We start from the raw sequence: 19,344 nt of genomic DNA on the forward strand, positions 1-19,344 counted from the left end.
CCGGGCTCAAGCCATCCTCCCACCTCAGCCTCCTGAGTAGCTGGGACTATAGGCAGGCGTCACCATGCTCCACTAATATTTTTATTTTCTGTAGGGATGGAGTCTCCTATGCTACCCAGGCTGGTCTCAAACTCGTAGTCTCAAGGAATCCTCCCGCCCTGGGCTCTCAAAGTGCTGGGATTACAGGCATGAGCCACCGATTCCAGGCACATTCCAGGCAGCAGAGGAAAGGAGGCAGAGACAGAGAAGAGCACCACCCAGCGGTTGCAGTTATCTCTTCTGCTCACACCCCATTGCCTTAACGTAGTCACTTGGCCACACCTTCCTGCAAGGGAGCCTGGGAAATGTAGTCTTTATTCTGGGCAGTCGCGTGCCAATAAAAACTGCTACTATAGATAAAGGAGGGAAGTGAAGTGGGTATTGAGGGTCAGCTGGCAGTCTCAGCCTGACACCTTTCCTCGGTTTTCATCACAGTAGCCAGAGAGGTGAAAAGGAAAGCTGAACATGTCACCTGCTTAAAGCTCTTCAGTAGGCTGGGCACAGTGGTTCACGCCTATAATCCCAGCACTTTGGAAGGTCGAAGCAGGTGTATCACTTGAGGTCAGGAGTTCATGACCAGCCTGGCCAACATGGCAAAACCCTGTCTCTACTAAAAATACAAAAACTAGCAGGTCATGGTGGTGGGCGCCTGTAATCCCAGCTACTCAGGAGGCTGAGGCAGGAGAATCGCTTCAAACCAGGAGGCAGAGGTTGCAGTGAGGTAAGATCACACCTCTGCACTCCAGCCTGGGCAACAGAATGAGACTCCATCTCAAAAAAAAAAAAAAAAAAAAAAAAAAAGCTCTTCAGTGAACTATTATGGACTGACCCCACCTGCTTCTCCAGACTCTTTCTCCTACTCTTTTCATCATTTGCTCCACTCCAGATCCAATGGTCTTTTTGTAATTCCTTGAACATCCATGCTCCCCACTACCTTAAGATTCTGCCCACGCCATGCCTTCTGTATGGAACGCACTTCCCCACCATTCTCCCCTCCTCTTGTTCTCAAGGTCCAAGGCCTCGCCAGTTCCTATGCACCTCTTAAATCTCTGAACCAGTGCCATGTCCTTAGGGAAGTCTTACCTGATTCCCCTCAAAAGGTTAGATTCTGCCATCATATGCTCCCAGGACGCCTCATACTTACGCGGTACATTTTGTACTCTTTGTAACCATTTCATTAATTATTTGAAATAATTGATGTGAATTCTGTGTTCCCCACCAGCTGTGTGTTCCAGGAGGGCAGAGAACATGTCCACTGTGTTCACTGCTATAACTGGCACATAGTAGGTGATCAGTAAATCGTTGTTTCTTGACTGTTGATGATCTTGCCCTACGACCCCATCCATGGTAACAACTGACTTCTGGAATTTCTAACTTTCAGGAAACTGACTTTGTTTATGTACCTTTGACTTTATTAGAAATTAAGTAGGTTAACGTCGTCCACACAAAACAGGATGTATTTCTCTTATCTGCAGAACTCTAGAGGTTAGCAATCCAGGGACCTCTTCTCGACGAAGAGCTCAGATTCCTGCCAGCTTGCACCTTCACCAACCCTCAAGTGTCTCTCTTGCCCTCATGATCCAAGATAGTGACATTCCAGTTCCAGGTATCAGAATGGAGGAAGGGGCAAAGAGGAACTGCCTTTTCCCTTTTCAGACAGCACCTGGAGGCTCTCAAAGACTGTCCCAGAAGTGCCACACAATACTTGCACTTACATCCCATTGGCCAGCAAGGGAGGCTGGGAATTGTAGTCTTCATTCTGGGCAGTCATGCCTTACTAAAAATTCCATCACTATGGAAGCAGGGAGAACAGGTACTGGATGAAAAACTAGCAATCTGCCACAGCACTTAATTCTCACCTCCTATTTTACAGACCTCAATTTCCATTTACTGCATTTTCTTCTCCTCAAATCCTGGTCTCTGGTTCTGCAACCTCAGCCGGGTGCCTGGACCCTGACCCATTCTCCTCATTTGCTAGATCCTCTAGTCTGGCATATTTGCCCTGGATTATTCCTCCATACTGTACACATACCTCCTACCACCTGTATTGTGAATTACCAGCCCTACTCCTTAGCAGTGTCATTTGTGTGTTGGGAGGACAGGGGAGTGTACCATTTTTTTTTTCTCAAAGAGTGGGCATTCTGAATGTTCTCATCCACATTAGTGTCAGTGTGTTTAACTAGAGCAGCATTCCCACCTGAGGGCAACCCCATCCCTTGGATGGATAGAGGGGCACATTAGAAACTAGGGGTGGGGCCAGGCGTGGTGGCTCACGCCTGTAATCCCAGCACTTTAGGAGGCTGAGGTGGGCAGATCACTTGAGGTCAGGGCTTCGAGACCAGCCTGGCCAACATGGTGAAACCCCATCTCTACTAAAAATACAAAAATTAGACAGGTGTGGTAGCAGGTGCCTGTAATCCCAGCTACTCAGGAGGCTGAGGCCCGAGAATCACTTGAACCTGGGAGGCAGTGGGTGCAGTGAGCCGAGATCGCGCCACTGCACTCCAGCCTGGGTGATGGAGCAAGACTCAGTCTCAAAAAAAAAATAGAAAAGAAAAAAGAAACTGGGGGTGGGCGGGAGGCAGAGATTGCATTGAGCCAAAATCGCACCACTTCACTCCAGCCTGGGTGACACAGTTGAGACTCTGTCTCAAAAAAAAAAAAAAGAAAGAAAGAAATTGGGGGGTTGGGGTAGTTGGTTGTCACATGAAGGGAAAGCACTGTTTGCTTTTAGAGGCAGGGCCAGCAATACCACTCAACCCAATATGTTGGACAGTCTTGTACAAAGTGGAATTGTCCCACCCAAATGCCCACCACACTGAGTCCCTGAGAGATGTCGGTCAGCTGAGCAGTATTTATGGATGCCTTGTGCACAGCATGATCCAGGTTTCATGTGGTTTGCTCTTAATTAAAATACAAAACAAAACAAAACAAAAAACCACTTTGTTAAATGTATGGTTTTTTCTTACTCGTATTTTAGGGGAAAAATAACCAGTACATCAAACCAATGATGTCATAAGTAATGATGCCCAGAATGAGTAGGTTTGTGAAGGAGCATCATTGTTAAGATAAATGAGGAGGCCAAGGGCAGTGGCTCATGCCTGTAATCCCAGCACTTTGGGAGGCTGAGGCGGGACGATCACTTGAGCACAGGAGTTTGAGACCAGCCTGGGCAACATGACGAAACCCCATATCTTCAAAAAATACGAAAAAAAAAAATTAGCCAGGCATGGTGATGAGTGCCTATAGTCCCAGCTACTCGGGAGGCTGAGGTAGAGGATTGATTGAGCCTGGGAGGTTGAAGCTTCAGTGAGCTAGCTGTGATCACGCCATTGCAGTCAAGCCTGGGTGACAGAGCAAGAGTCTATCTCAGAAAAAAAAAAAAGACTGAGAAGTTAGTGAAAGGGGGGACTCCTCTATGGCTAAATCCGTGAAGATGCGACATGAAGGAGCACAGCTCTACCGGGGTGAGTGCCATCCACTAAGAGGCCTGGCACCGTAGAAGGAGTGGGGTGCTATTTGGGATCAGAGGACCTAAGTTCCAATTCTGACCCCGATTCTTCTGAGCTCTAAGACCTTGAAGGAGGTATTTAACTTGGCTGACTTTCCACTTCTTCCTCTGAACCAGATTTCAATAATAACTGAAATTTACTGGGCACTCACTACATACCAGGCACTGTTCTAGTTGGCTTGTATGTTTTACTTTATTTAATCCTATTATTATCCCCATTATACTAGTCTGCTCAGTCTGTCATAATAAAATACCACGGAGCGGGTGGCTTACATGACAGAAATTTCCTTTCTCATAGTTCTGCAGGCTGGAAGTCCATGATCCAGGTGCTGGCAAAGTTGGTTTCTGGTGAGGGCCCTCTTCTTGGCTTGCAGATGGCTGCATTTTTGCTGCGTCTTCACCCAGGCTTTCCTCAGTGCATGTACATGGAGAGAGAGCCAGAGAGAGAAACAGCTGTCTGGTGTCTCCTCTAACAAGGAGACCAATCCCATTGGGTTAGGGCCCCACCCTGTGACCTCACTTAACCTTAATTACTTCCTTAGAGGCCCTACCTCTAAATACAGCCACATAGGGAGGTTAGATTTTCAACATATGAATTTTGGGAGGAGACACAAACGTTCAGTTCATAACACCCGTTTTACAAATGGGGAAACTGAGGCAGAGAGTGGCTAAGTGAACAGCCCAAGTCACATAGTTGGCAGTGGCAATATTCAGACCCAGGTGGCCTGGCTCCAGAGACCCTGCCCTTACCCATGGTGCTGTGCTGCCCCTGCCAGGGACAGTGATGTCCATCTGGTTTGAGAAAAAGGATTCCCAGTAAGAATCTAGGAGCTCGTGCAGTGCCGCAGACAGTGGACTCAAAGGAAGAGAAGAAAGTGCAAGGGAGGGCTGGAGTCACTGAGAAGTGTGGTGGCGGAAAGCCAAGATCTGACACCAGGAGGAGGAGGAAGTCCCAGTGTTCATGGAGAAGACAAATATTTTTCATCTCTTTGGGTTTTTCTGATTTTGTTTTTGTTTATTTTGTTTTGTGTGTGTGTTTTGAGATGGAGTCTCGCTCTGTCTCTCAGGCTGGGGTGCAGTGCTGTGATCTCAGCTCACTGCAACCTCCACCTCCCTGGTTCAAGCGATTCTCATGCCTCAGCCTCACAAGTAGCTGGGACCACCAGCTGATAGCTCCTAAAGCCACCATGCCTGGCTAATGTTTGTATTTTTAGTAGAGACAGGGTTTCACCATGTTGGCCAGGCTGGTCTCAAACTCCCGACCTCAAGAGATCCACCCACTTCAGTCTCCCAAAGTGCTGGGATTACCGGCGTGAGCCACCGCGCCTGGCCAAGATTTTTCATGTCTTTGTAAGATGAAAAATCAAATTATTAGATTCCTCTGCTATGAGTTTGCAAAGCACCTTATGCAAAGTAAAACTCACACAAACATCAGCAAGCAACCACATGAACACGGCAGCATCCTTCACTCCCCGCTGAGAGGATGAATCACCTGGAGGTGATCAAAGCAATGTGCAAGGGATCTGAATGCACGTCTAGAAAGGACACGTTACTCCCACATGCTGAGTGCACATGTGGGAGTAACAAGCACAATCCTAATGGGAGCTAGTGGGTCCTGCATGCGACTGTGTGCCTGGCAGTGGCTGAAGGGCTTGTCTGTACCCATTCATTAACCCTTACAACGACCACAGAAGGCAGGTACTGTTATGTATCCCCATGTTAGAGATGGGGAAACTGAGGCACAGAGCGGTTCACTTGCCCAACAGCTGACACATATCAAGCTCTTCTTTTGCACCAGGCATTGCGCATGAACCATCTCACCGCACCCTCACAGCAGCCCTGCAAAGGAGATGGTTTTTTCAATCTCCGTTTTACAGATGAGGGGACTGAGGCCCAGAAAGATCCCTTTCCCAGGGTCACACAGCTAGTAAGAAGAATGTGGAGATTTGATCCCAGGCCAAATGACTTCTCTGCTAGGATGTCTATCTTTCATGGAGAATAGAGTTTGAGATGAACTAGGAAGTGGAGAACATGGATCAACTGAATGGATGGAAGAAAAGAGTCTTTCAGGGGGCCAGCCATGGTGGCTCATGCCTGTAATCCCAGCACTTTGGGAGACCAAGGCGGGCGGATCACTTAAGGTCAGGAGTTCAAGACCAGCCCAGCCAATATGGCGAAATCACGTCTCTACTTAAAATAAAATAAAATACATATATATATATATTAGCCAGGCATGGTGGTGCATGCCTGTAGTCCCAGCTACTCGGGAGGCTAAGGCAGGAGAATTACCTGAGCCTGGGAGACAGAGGTTGCAGTGATCCAAGATAGCGCCACTGCACTTCGGCCTGGGCAACAGAGCAAGACTCCATCTCAAAAAATAAAATAAGGAAAGAGCCTTTCAGGAGAAACAAGGTGACCCTAAAGATCTTTGGCAAAAGGTATCCCTAGCCCGATGCAGGGATGGCCAGGCATTCGGGCAGGCTGGAAGAGGAGTGTTTCAAGATGCAGCCAGGGCTTTAGGAAAGACCATGCTGGAGAGACTCAGAAAGTTGCTGAAATCAGGGCAGCCATGGCTGCTTGCCTGACACATGAGCCTGGTTGCTAAACCTGTGATTTATGGTCTTTAGGAGCTGTCAGGAAAGTAATATGTCACTGTGTTAGCACTGAGCTCTCTCCAAAGCACCCTGCCCAACAGTCATTAATACAATTCAGGCCACAGCCTCTTTAGCGCTCTTAAGATAAGTTAAACACTTAGCACAAGAGATGTGGCCAAGGTTTCCCTCCCAGGGAGTAGACTCCCTCTGGCTAGTCTAGAGGCAGCATTAAGCAATCTCACTTAAAAAATATACCTGCCTTAGAGGACAAGGAGCAGCCAGGGAGTTCATCGGGTCCCTGATGAAAGTCATTTTTCTAACGCAAATTTGTCAACAATTTCTGCATTCATGTCTCCAAGCAGCCAAAGACAAGAAGTAATGAGATCAAACCACAGCAGGAGAGTTTGAGAAGCCCCAGCTATCACCAGCTTAATCAGAACAGGTTTTGATAAGTATTTGTCACTGAGTTTGCTGATCAGCAATGTGCAACAACAGTAATACTAAGTATCGGCTGGGGATGGTGGCTCATGCCTGTAATCCCAGCACTTTGGGAGGCTGAGGGGGGTGGATCACTTGAGGTCAGGAGTTCAAGACCAGACTGGCCAAGATGGTGAAACCTCGTCTCTACTAAAAATACAAAAATTAGCCAGGCATAGTGGTGCACGCTGTAGTCCCAGCTACTCAGGAGGCTGAGGCAGAACAATCACTTGAACCCAGGAGGCGGAGGTTGCAGTGAGCCGAAATTGCACAACTGCACTCCAGCCTTGGTGTCAGAGCAAGACTCCATCTCAAAAAAAAAAAAAAAAAGAATACTAAGTATCATACCTGTGGGATGCAGAAGGACGGTCCAGATTGGCATTTACAGTCCTAAATGACATTTGTTAGAAAAACAGAAAAATTCATAAGAATAATTGTAAAGACCATTAAAATAGATAAGGCTTTAGCAAGCTTAATCAAAGGGGAAAAGAGAGAGAGATCAATAAACAACATCTAGAATGAAAGGGTGGCCATTACTAAAATTCAGGGGAGGTTATTTCTTTTAATTACAAGAATGCCAGGTACTGTTTTACCAATGAATTTGAAAATCTAGGTGAGATCGACACTTTTCAAGAAGACACAAATTACTGAAATTAGCCCAAGTGGAAATAAAAAATAAATACAACAAACCAAAGATCATGAAAATTTGTTAAATCATTAAAGACGAAGTGCGTTTTTGGTGCCCTCACCAAAAAAGGCACCAGGTCCCGCTGGTTTTAAACAAGAGTTCCTTCAAGGAAAGGATAAATCTCATCCAACATAAACTACAGAGCAAAGAAAAAGATGGGATGCTCTCCCACACATTTTATAAGACTAACATCACCCTAAAGCTGACACTGGAGTTATAGCACATATGACAAATGGACAAATTGCGGTCGTCGCTGCTGAAGTTGGAAGGCCCCTGCAATCCCAGCAGCTACCTTCATCCATGCCCTGTGACTCTTTACAGAAGTTTTCTGCAGATCCTGTCTGAGTTTTAGTTTCCACACTGGTGAAAAGAGAGATCTGGACTATAATTGGTATCATTTATTTGGCACCTGCCCCTTGCCTGGTAACACACCTGCAAGCAGATGGAATAGCCACATTTTATAATTTTTTTAAAAACACTGAAGACTGGCTGGGTGCAGTGGCTCACACCTGTAATCCCAGCACTTTGGAAGGCCCAGATGGGTGGGATTACCTGAGGTCAGGAGTTTGAGACCAGCCTGGCCAACATGATGAAACCCTGTCTCTACTAAAAATACAAAAAATTAGCCAGGTGTGGTGGCAGGCACCTGTAATGCCGGCTACTTGGGAGACTGAGGCAGGAGAATCGCTTGAACCCGGGAGATGGAGGTTGCAGTGAGCCGAGATCACCCCACTGCACTCCAGCCTGGGCGACAAGAGTGAAACTCTGTCTCAAAAAAAAAAAGGAAACTGAAGACCTTGCTGTGTTACCTGAGCCCAGGAATGATGACACCCTTGTAGCAATGAGGATACTCAGATAATAGTTTCTAATACCACGATGCAAGAAAAAGGAACTAGAGCTCCATGGAGAAATGGCTGATTCTAGGGCTGGGCCAAGAACTATATGATTATCCCGGAGCATCTTTTAGCACCATAAAGTAAGGAATTGCTCGGGAAAACCCAAAGTGACGGGTTATGCCAGAGGAACACAGGATCCAACTGAAAGAGTTCCCAATGGCCAAATCCAGAAAAATAAAAACAACAAAATAAAATAAAAGCTGGAGTAATAAAATAAATAATGTAATATCGGATCCCAATGGCCAAATCTGGAACAATGAATAAAAAGAGCAAAATAAAATAAAAGCTGGAATAATCAAATAAATAATGTAACATCAGATTCTAACCTAAAGTATAAAATAAGTATGTATGGGTCTATACTGATGTAGATAAATGATTGCATAAATAAATAAGTGGGGAGACTAAACGAATCTCCCATGCAGAAAAATTCCAGGTAACTTATGTAGATACTACACCCATAGTGTGAGCCACGCATGGTGACTTCTTTCCAAAGAGTACAGTATAGACGAGGGGAATAGTAACTTCGGAGTGGAGAACCCTGATGAAGACCACCTGAGCCAGGTGATCAAGGTCAACATCAACAGTGATTAGTCATGTTGATAATATTTACCCTTGATGTGATGTGAAGAGAATGGCACTCTCCGTCTGTGACCTTCCCAAAACCCAGGAACCCAGTGTAATCATGAGAAAAACATCAGAAAAATCCCAGTTGACAAACATTTTATGAAATACCTGACCAGTTCTCCTTCACACTGTCCTCAAAAGCAAGGAAAGCCTGAGAAACTGTCACAACCCAGAGAAGCCTAAGGAGACAGGACAACTACATGTCATGTGGTATCCACCTTGGGATCCTGGAACAGTCAAAGAACAGTAGGGGGAAAGCCTTAAGAATCTGAATAAGTAATTGACGTAGTTAACACAGCACTATCTGCTTATTAGTTTTCACAAATGCAGCATACTAATGTAAGATGTTAACAAAAGGAGAAAGTGGGTGTGGGGTATATGGGAACTCTCTGTACTATCTTTGCAACTTTTCTGTAAATCTAAAACTTCCAGGCCAGCCACGGTGGCTCATGCCTGGAATCCCAGCACTTTGGGAGGCCGAGGTGGGCGGATCACTTGTGGTCAGGAGTTCGAGACCAGTCTGGCCAACATGGTGAAACTCTGTCTCTACTAAAAATACAAAAATTAGCCAGGCGTGGTGGCGCGTGCCTGTAATCCCAGCTACTCGGGAGGCTGAGACAGGAGAATCACTGACCCGGGAGGTGGAGGCTGCAGTGAGCTACAGGAGGCCACTGTGTGGGCAGTGTAGTGAGGAGAGGGTAGGAGATGAGGTCAGGGAGGTGATGAACCCGAGGGTGGGCAGACCACATGGAGCCAGGGTCCATTGTGAGGACTGTGCTTTTAGTTGTAGGGAGGTGAGATCCATTGTGGGGATTTGAGCAGGAGCGGGACATGATCCGACTTAGGGTTGAACAGCATCCCTCTGGCTGCTGGATGGAGACTAGGCTGGGAGGATACGGGGTAGATAAGGATAAGAGCAGGAAGAGGGAGGAGGTGACTGTAGTAGCCTACACCAGGGGTCAACAAACTTCTGTAAAGGGCCAGATACTAAATATTTTTGGCTTTGCACATCATACTGGACCTGTCTCAGCTACTCAGTTCTCCTGCAGTAGCACAAAAGCAGCAGCAGACAGGATGTAAATGCATGAACATAGATGTGTTCTAATAAAACTTTATTTACACAAACAGGCGACAGGCCAGATTTGGCCCCTGGGTTAATAGCTTACTAACCTCTGATCTAGGTGGGAGATGATGGTGGTTTGGACCACGGGGGAGCGGGGGGCGGTGCAGGCAGTGGAGGAGGTGAGAATGGTCAGATTGTGGGTATATGTCGAAGGGAAGGCCAACAGGATTTGGTGACGGATGGGTGCCAGGACGTCAGAGAGAGGAGACAAGGATAACTCCAAGACACATGCAGTGCCCAGGCCAGTGTTGGGCACATAGAAGGTGATCAGTGTGTACACATCTTGAATCAGCAATTTGGTATTTCATGCCTCTTTGCCTTGTCTTTTCCAGTGACATGATAGGCACCGTGAGGGCAAGAGCCAGATTTCATCCTTGAAGCCTCCCCTCTCTTTTTTTTTTTTTCAAGCTTAATTCACTTTATTTTTCTTGTATAAAAACCCTATGTAGTAGCCACAGCTGGAGCCTGAGTCCTCTGCACAGAGACTCTGATGGGGTCTTGACAAGGTAGTCAGTGAATTCCTGACCTGAATTCCTGAATTCTAGGGAGACTTGGTGAATACAGTCTCCTTCCAGAGGTTGGGGGTCGGGTAGCTGTAGGTCTTAGAGATAGCATCAAAGGTGGCCTTGGAGAAGTTTCCCAGGGTGGCAGTGCAGCTGCAGCGTAGCAGTCATAGATACCAGCCATCAGCAGTAGCTTCTTGGGCTTGGGGGCCGAGACGATGCCAGTGCCCCTGGGTGCAGGGATGAAGTGCACCAGCACAGAGCCACAGCGGCCTGTCACCTTACGAGGGACGGTGTGAGGCTTGCTGATCTTTCTCCCCCAGTAGCCTCTGCACATGGGGACAATGCAGAGCTAGCCCAGGATGATGGCCCCGCGGATGGCAGTGGCCACCTCCTTGGAGCACTTAACACCCAGACCGACATGCCAATGTAGTCACCGATGGCAATAAATCCCTTGAGCCTGGTGCGCTGGCCGGCGCGGGTCTGTTTTTGCACTGGCATGGTCTTCAAAACCTCATCCTTGAGAGAGGCCCCCAGGAAAAAGTCAATGATCTCAAACTGTTTGATGGCCAGGAAGAAGAGATAGATCTCCTCCAGGAACTTGATCTTCATGTCCTTGACCAGGTGGCCCAGCTTGGGGATGGACGTCCACTCCTTGTCCTTGGTCTTGCCTCTGTGAGCTCCTCGGCCTTGGCCTGGGCCCTGTCTGCGGCTATGACCCCGGCCCCGGATGCCACTGCTGAAGCCTTCACGGAAGCCACTGTGGTTCCCCATCCCAGGGTCCCTGGGACCTCCAGCCCCCCATCCCCCAAAACCAGATGTTTTCTTGGAGAAGAAAGAAGCTTCCTCTCTCTTGACCCATCATTGTCTGATGCGGTGCCGGGCCCATAGTAGGTGTTTTTATAGTCTTGAGATAGACAGATCTTCTCGAGCACAGGCTCTGAAAGGAGATGCGTCTGGGTGCTGGCTCCTCTTCCTCTTGCCTTGGGCACATCTGAGTTTGCTTGGGCTGCCATTACAAAGTCCCACAGACTGGGTGCCTTAAACAAGAGAAACTTACTGTCCCACAGTTCATGAGACACGAAGTCCAAGATCAAGGTTGGTTCCTTCTGAGGGCTGCAAGGGAGACTCTGTTCCTTGCCTCTCTTCTAGCTCCTGGTGGTCTCGTATGTCCTCTGACTCGTAGAGAACATGTCACCCGGTCTCTGTCCTCATCATCACCTGGCATTCTTCGTCTGTCTGTCTCTGTGTCCAAATACCCCCTTTATAAGGACACAGACATATTGGATGCAGGCACACTCTAAGGTCCTCATCTTAATGTGATCATCTGCAAAGACCCTATTTCCAAATAAGGTCACATTCAACATCTTGTAGGGAACACAGTTCAACCCATAACAGGCATGTTCCCACACTCCTCTCTGCCTCATTTTCTCCTAGTTTCCCACTACATATATAGAAAGTGCTGGCCATAGTCCCTGGCACATTGAAAGCTTTTAATAAATACTAGTTTCTATCCCTAGTCCAATACTAGTTTCTGTCCAGTGATAGAGATTTTTGTCTCTATCTCAGTGAGATATTTGTAATTAATTATTTTTCAAAAGTAATACATACACATATTATCCTTTTTTTTTTTTTTTTTTTTTTTTTTTTGAGACACAGTCTCTCCTTGTCACCTAGGCTGAAGTACAGTGGTGCGATCATAACTCATTCCAGCCTCGACCTCCCCAGGCTCAGGTGATCCTCCCACCTCAGCCTCCCAAGTAGCTACAACTATAGGTACATGTCACCAGACCTGGCTAATTGTTGTATTTTTGGTAAAAACAGAATCTCACCATGTTGTCCAGGATGGTCTCAAACTCTTGGGCTCAGGAGATCCACCCTCCTCGGCCTCCCAAAGTGCTAGGATTACAGGCATGAGCCACCACACCTGGCCCTCATTTTTTTTAATGAAAATATTTCAATAAGCTAAAACATCCTTTGACCACCAGCCCAATCCCAGTGACTCCCCATATGAAACTGCTGCTTCCACCCAGATGTATGGGCTTCCAGATCTTTCTTTTTGCAGTTATGTACAATACATCCATATAAAACTATCATATTTTAATGGGATTTTATAAATATATACATGGTATCATACTGGGTGTATCACTCTTTTTTTTTTTTTTTTTAAACAGTCTTGCTCTGTCACCCAGGCTGGAGTACAGTGGTGCAATCTCGGCTCACTGTAACCTCCACCTCCTGGGCTCAAGCGATCCTCCTTTCTCAGACTCCCAAGTAGCTGGGATTACAGGTGTATGCCACCATGCCTAGCTAACTTTTTGTATTTTTAATAGAGACAGGGTTTCGCTGTGTTGGCCAGGCTGGTCTCCAACTCCTGACCTCAAGTTATCTGCCCGCCTCGGCCTCCCAAAGTGCTGGGATTACAGATGTGAGCCACCGCGCCCAGCTGGATGTATGATTCTTTAACATGCGTTTTTCACACTCTAGGATGTCTTGAAACCATTTCCATGTGCTAGCATAAAAATTCACCTCCTTGGCTTGGGCCGTGGCTCACGCCTGTAATCCCCGCACTTTGGGAGGCCGAGGTGGGGGGATCATCTGAGGTCGGGAGTTCAAGACCAGCCTGACCAACATGGAGAAACCCCGTCTCTACTAAAAATATGAAATTAGCCAGGCGTGGTGGTGCATGCCTGTAATCCCAGCTACTCAGGAGGCTGAGGCAGGAGAATTGCTTGAACCTGGGAGGCGGAGGTTGCAGTGAGCCGAGATTACGCCATTACACTCCAGCCTGGGCAACAAGAGTGGAATTCTGTCTCAAAAAAAAAAAAAAAAAAAAATCCACCTCCTTTTTCTGCACTGCTGAGTAGGATTCCACTGAATGGATATACCACATTTTATTTAGCTACGACCTCATCAAAGGAACTTTAGGTGTTTTCCAGTTTCTCACCAGGATGATGGACATTTTTACACAAGGCTCTTTGCAGGTGTTACTCTGGGTCAGAAAGTAAAAATCCCTCGAGACAGGAATTGCACCAGGGCCCGGTCCTCAGCCCCACTGCACCTCACCTGTGTCAAGGTCACGGGAACCCTTCCACCATCTCTGCCAGCAGATCCCATTCAGCACCCCCACCCCAAGATACTCACACTTTGACCCGGAAGAGATCAGAAGCACCCTGCAGTTCGTGTGGACAAGTCTCCCATCTGACTTACAGTCCCCTCACCCTCATACCTAGGAGAGGGATGGAAGCACTGAGGGTTGTGGGATTCTCTTCCCCGGAGGCTCCCCCATCTTCATGGTCTCTCTGCGGTCCAGCTCCCCTCCGAGCTGGCTCAAGGGGTAACTCGATCCAGATCAGCTGGTGGAGTATGAGGTAGCGTCTAGCTGAGCGTCACGGGATTTTATTAAGACCGAAATGTGATCGCTACTGTTGTCACACTTTAGCGCCCCCAACAATCCCCTTGCAAATGAGAAAAGCAGAGCCTCCCCAAATGCCTTTCCCCTGACATCAAGGAAAGTGCATGGAACCCTGCCCAGGGGCCTGAGCCCGGGTGACCCCAGAAGTGGCTCCAGAGCTTGAGGGACGTCCTGGGGGGCGGAGGGGGTGTTTTTCCAGTTTCAGGCAAAGCGGTGAACTGGGGGCTATCTGTTCATTTTGTTTCCTCTGCGCCTGGGCCTGTAAAGTCAGCGGTTGCCGTTTGAATCCCATTTTCCTTAACATGTCAGGATTGTTCGTCCTAGGCCATCCATTTATATGGCCATGGGTCAGAGGTCTCAGACTCACATGCCTAGGGGGGCCAAGGATCCAGGTAATGTAAACTGAAGCAAGCCCAGTAGAGATGGTGGGAAACTGTAAATGGATGCCCTGGCTGAAGGAGGTAGCTGAAAATCTGGAGAGAGAGCAAGAACAAGAAGAGAAAGGGAAGAGGAGGCAGAGAGAAAAGAGAGAGGATATCCCCCAAGTTTACATATTGCCCACTGCTTCAAAAAAAATTTAAGCATGCAATGGGCTAAGTAGATATGTCTCCAGGCCAGTTTGCAGGCTCTTCCCTAACTGAACTTATCAACACAGTAGACAAGCAGCTGCCAGCCTGGCTCCCTCACCCCTCTAGAGCAGCACTGTCCAATAGAGATTTCTGCGATGATAAAATATCTGCAGCGTTCACTACAATAACCACTGGCTGTGTGTAGCTCTTGAGCACTTGAAGTAGGACTAAAGAAGTGAACCTTTAATGTTATTTAACTTGACTGAATTTCAATATAACTATAAATAGCCACAGGCAGCTAATTGCTACCATATTAGACAACATGGCTCTAGATTCTTTCAATGTAGAGAGTATCATCGTGCTTGACTACTGCAAAAAAGATCACTCCTTCTTGGGGAGAGGGGGTAGATTATACCTGAGACCACCAAGCATTGATCAGAGTCCTGGGTAAATGGAAAGAAAGGAAATACGAAATAATGAGCAGTAAAAGCTTAGGTGTAACCAGATGTCTGCTGGCTCAAGAGTGGTCACTCAGAGTGTCCTTCCAGTCCCCCATTTCCCAGTGAGTTTCTCATTCAGGGTCACCCTTTAGCATCCACCGTGTTCTTGGCCATCTGCTTACTCCCATTTGCCCAGAGCTGACCCCTGGGAAGCCACCTGGGGGGACTTCCCTGCTGCCATTGGTCTCCAGGCCTTAAGAGCACACCACTGTCCAAACCCAGGGTGCTGCCCGTGGGTCACAGAGGTGCAAGGTCCTATGCAGAGGCGAGAATGGCAGTCACACTTTGTCACCTGCTACAAAGTTGCTGTGCCTGGGCCCATGTGTGTCAAGGACTCTGGAAACAAGCCTCACCTTTCAGCAAAACCCTTTCTAATCTGAAGCCCATTCAAGGGGCCGGAGAGGGACCAGCAGCCACACTACCCGCTTGCCAACCCCTCTCTCAGATTCCAGCCCAGCTCCCCACAAGGCAACCCAGGCTGCCCCAGATGCCACTGACCCCTCCCTTGCCTCCCTAAACATCACCATAACAACAAGACTACCTTATGTATCTTTTAAAAATTAATGAGGAGGCCTGTAATTCTACCACTTTAGGAGGCCACAGCGGGAGGATCACTTGAGCCCAGAAGTTCAAGACCGGTCTGGGCAACTTACTGAGACCGTATCTCTATTTTTTAAAAAAAGAAAAAAAATGAATGAGGCAGGGGCTTCCCACCATCCCCCTGCAAAGCTTATATTCTCAAAGATAAATTCAAGCCTTTTGGCCGGGCGCAGTGGCTCGCGCCTGCAATCTTAGCACTTCGGGAGGCCAAAACTAGAGGATCTCTTGAGGCCAGGAGTTTGAGACCAGCCTGGCCAACATAACAAAACCTCATCTCTACTCAAAATACAAAAATTAGCTAGGCATGGTGGCACACACCTGTAGTCCCAACTACTCGAGAGGCTGAGGCTTGAGAATCACCTAAACCTGGGAGGTGGTGGCAGTGAGCTGAGATTGTGCCACTGCACTCCAGCTTGGGTGACAGAGCAAGACTGTCTAAAAGACTGTCTAAAAAAAAAAAAAAAAAAAAAAAAAAAAAAGGCTTTTTGCTTGTCCAATTGTCTAAAAAGAGATCTGTTCAAAATGTTGCAAATACCCTTTCTTCCAACTTCTCTACTCCGGTCAAGGTTCCAGAGATGTTACAACCAATTTTTTCTCAGTAGTCAAGCTCAGAGTCCCACGTGCTTCTCCTCCTCCAGCAGCCTTTGTAAGGAGGCAGCTGCCTCCAGAAATCACCTTGCAACTAAACTGTGAGAAAATGTGTAAGATCTTAACACAGTGGTAGAAACTAACATGTATGCAGCAGCCACTGTGCACCCGACACTGTTCTTGGTGCTCTCATGCAGCATCTCGCTTCTCCTCACCTCATCTGGAGGTGGGTTCAGTTATCAGGTCCATTTATCAGTCAGGCCTCTGGGGTTCACGAGGGTCATGCCCCTCGCTCAAGGTCACACACTGGGAAGCGATTGGATCCAGGATCCAGGCCCAGGCGGTCAGATTCCAGAGCCTGCACCCTGAACCAGTACCGCAAGGGCTGGTACCCCCGCACATTTTTTGCCCCATCAACATATCATCATATCACACTACCGGCATCATGAAGTGCACTCATGATATGTTTGCCCCATCAGTGTGTCACGAGGGCACTTCATGATGCAGGCGGGGTTGGCAGGTGTGCATCATGTAGGCTCCACATGGGACATGGCATCCCTTATGACTCTTGGCTGCAAAGTGCCAGAAACCCAGCTCCACTCACTTAATCTGAAAAGTGGGTGTATTTGTTCGCCAGGGCTGCTGTAACGAATTTCCCCCACTTACTGGCTTCAAACAACACACATGTGTCCTCTTACAGTTCTGGAGGTCAGGAGTCCCCATCAGTGTCACTGGGGTTCCTTCTGGAGGCTCTGAGAGGAGAATCGTTTTTTTTACTTTTTTTTTTTTTTTTAGACAAGAGTCTCACTCTGTTGCCCAGGCTGGAGTGCAGTGGTATGATCTCAGCTCACTGCAGCCTCCTGCCTCCCAGGTTCAAGCTATTCTCGTGCCTCAGCCTCCCAAATAGCTGGGACCACAGATGTGCACCACCATGCCCAGCTAATTTTTTGTATTTTTAGTAGAGGCGGGGTTTCTCCATGTTGGCCAGGCTGGTCTCGAACTCCTGGCCTCAAGTGATCCACCTGCCTCAGCCTCCCAAAATGCTGGGATTACAGGTGTGAGCCACCACACCTGGCCCTTTGGTTTTTTGTTTGTTTTAGTTTTTCTTCCAGTGGCCTCTTGTGTATGTTGACTGTGGTCTCTTCTTCCATCTTCAAAGCACATCACTCCAGTCACCCTCTCCTTTCTGTCATCAGATCACTCTCCCTCTTACAGGGACCCATGTGATTCCATTTAGGGCCCACCCCGACAGCCAAGGAAGAACTTCCCACCTCAAGATCTCTAACTGAACTAAAGTCCTGATTGCCATTTAAAGTAACAGATTTGCAGGTTCCAAGATAAGAATGTGCGCATCTTTGGGGTTTCGTTATTCAGCCCAGCACAGTCAGGGATGGCTCAGCTTCAGTCCTGACTGGATCCAGGGGATCAGATCGCGTGGTCGTGGCATCCCCCTCTCCAGCTCGCACCCCTGCTTTCCTCCGCAGCTCCTGGCTTAATCCACCATTCAGCAGCCCCAGGGAAGAGACAGCACCTCTTCCAAAAGTCCCAGCCAACCTCCCCGGGCTGGTTCCCATTGGCCCACCTTAGACCACATGTTCATCCTTGAAGCAATCACTGTGGCCAGGGGGACCTTGGGTCCCTCTGATTGGTTTTCATTGTCCCCACCCTGTGGTTTTTTTGTTTGTTTGTTTTTTGAGACAGAATATTGCTCTGTCGTCCAGGCTGGAGCACAGTGGCGCGATCTCGGCTCACTACAACCTCCACCTCCTGGGTTCAAGCAATTCTCATGCCTCAGCCTCCCGACTAGCTGGGTTTACAGGCACCTGCCACCACGCCCAGCTAATGTTTGTATTTTAGTAGAGACAGGGTTTCATCATGTTGGCCAGGCTGGTCTCGAACTCCTGACCTCAAACAATCCACCTGCTTCAGTCTCCTAAAGTGCTGGGATTACAGGCATGAGCCACCATGCCCAGCCTCCACCCCATGGTCTTGTCCCACAGAGAGAGGTGTTTCCCCAAGGAAACTGAGTGGGGAAACAGCATGGCATTGGAGTTTGTTGAATGGCAAGCCCCGGGGATAGTGCCTGGCACATAGTAAGCATTCAGTAAATGATGATCACAGATCATGAGGCACAGCAGGTGTCCCTCCAGGAGCCAATACTTGAAGAGCACAGGGTTTACTAAGCAGATGAAGGCAGGAGAGCATTTCAAGTAGGGGCAACACCTTTAGCAAGGCAAAGGTGTCCACCATATGGCCAGGGTGACCAAATGTCTGGCCATACTTGGGAAACTGGAGACCTAGAGGAGTCCTGGTTTGCACCTGTCCCCCTAGTACAATACCAGCCCCCTTTACTGCAAAACTCTCTCTGTTTGGAGAGTAACTGTATGGTCACTTTCCTTGCAGTCAACCTGTTCATTTGTAAGGAAACCAAACAGACAAAGAGGATGAGATTGAACCCAAGGACCTCTAACTTTGAGTGTCCAAACCCAGACTAGAACCCGAGCCTGATGACTCCCAGTGCAGTGCTCATCCCAGCCCTCAGCTTTTGAAGCCAACCCTTAAAGGCTACATCAGATTAACCAGGCACGTTCTCTCTCTCTTTTTGTCGAATTTTCCATAGGATTGTGACCAGATCCACGTTGATGACGTCTCATCAGATGACAATGGCCAAGATTTAAGGTGGGAATTTGAGGAGTCAAAAATGCCCATTGATTGATTGATTGATTGATTGATTGATTGATTATCAAGTTCTCCTTCTACTAGGAAGTGGGGTGGGAGAGGAGGGCTGCTTATAAGGACAAGGTGTACCTGCCTCCAGCCAGAACTGGGACTTTTGCGTCTCAAACTCAAAAATCACAACTAGCCGGGTGTGGTGGCTCATACTTGTAATCCCAGCACTTTGGGAGGTCTTAGCAGGAGGATCACTTGAGCTCAGGAGTTCAAAACCAGCCTGAGCAACATAGTGAGACCCCCATCTCTACTATAATAAATAAATGAGTAAAAATTTGTTTAAAGAATCACAACCTCACCCTTCAACCCTACAGTCTCTTGCTCATCACCTCAAATCACTAAACTCTGCTCATTTATTGCTATTTTTTTCCTGCTTAATGCATGCATAACAGAAAAAATTCAAACACTTAACCTGACCTCACCTCCCAAAATCACCACCATTAAGAGTTTAGTATATATTCTTCAAAGATCTGCTCAAAATGTTGAA

General features: G+C 47.7%; 1 protein-coding gene across 3 annotated transcripts in view; it reads left to right on the forward strand.

Moving 5' to 3' along the window:
* Positions 1-19,344, forward strand: part of EYA2 (EYA transcriptional coactivator and phosphatase 2) — a 315,121-nt gene that overhangs the window by 277,009 nt on the left and 18,768 nt on the right. For all 3 annotated transcript variants that reach the window (XM_054541866.2, XM_054541867.2, XM_024239112.3), the window contains one exon: positions 18,748-18,806. In XM_054541866.2, the coding sequence (XP_054397841.1) occupies positions 18,748-18,806 (59 nt within the window). The remainder of the gene's footprint in view (positions 1-18,747; positions 18,807-19,344) is intronic.

Source organism: Pongo abelii, chromosome 21 (assembly GCF_028885655.2).
Source record: "Pongo abelii isolate AG06213 chromosome 21, NHGRI_mPonAbe1-v2.0_pri, whole genome shotgun sequence".
NCBI classification, from domain to species: Eukaryota; Metazoa; Chordata; class Mammalia; order Primates; family Hominidae; genus Pongo; species Pongo abelii.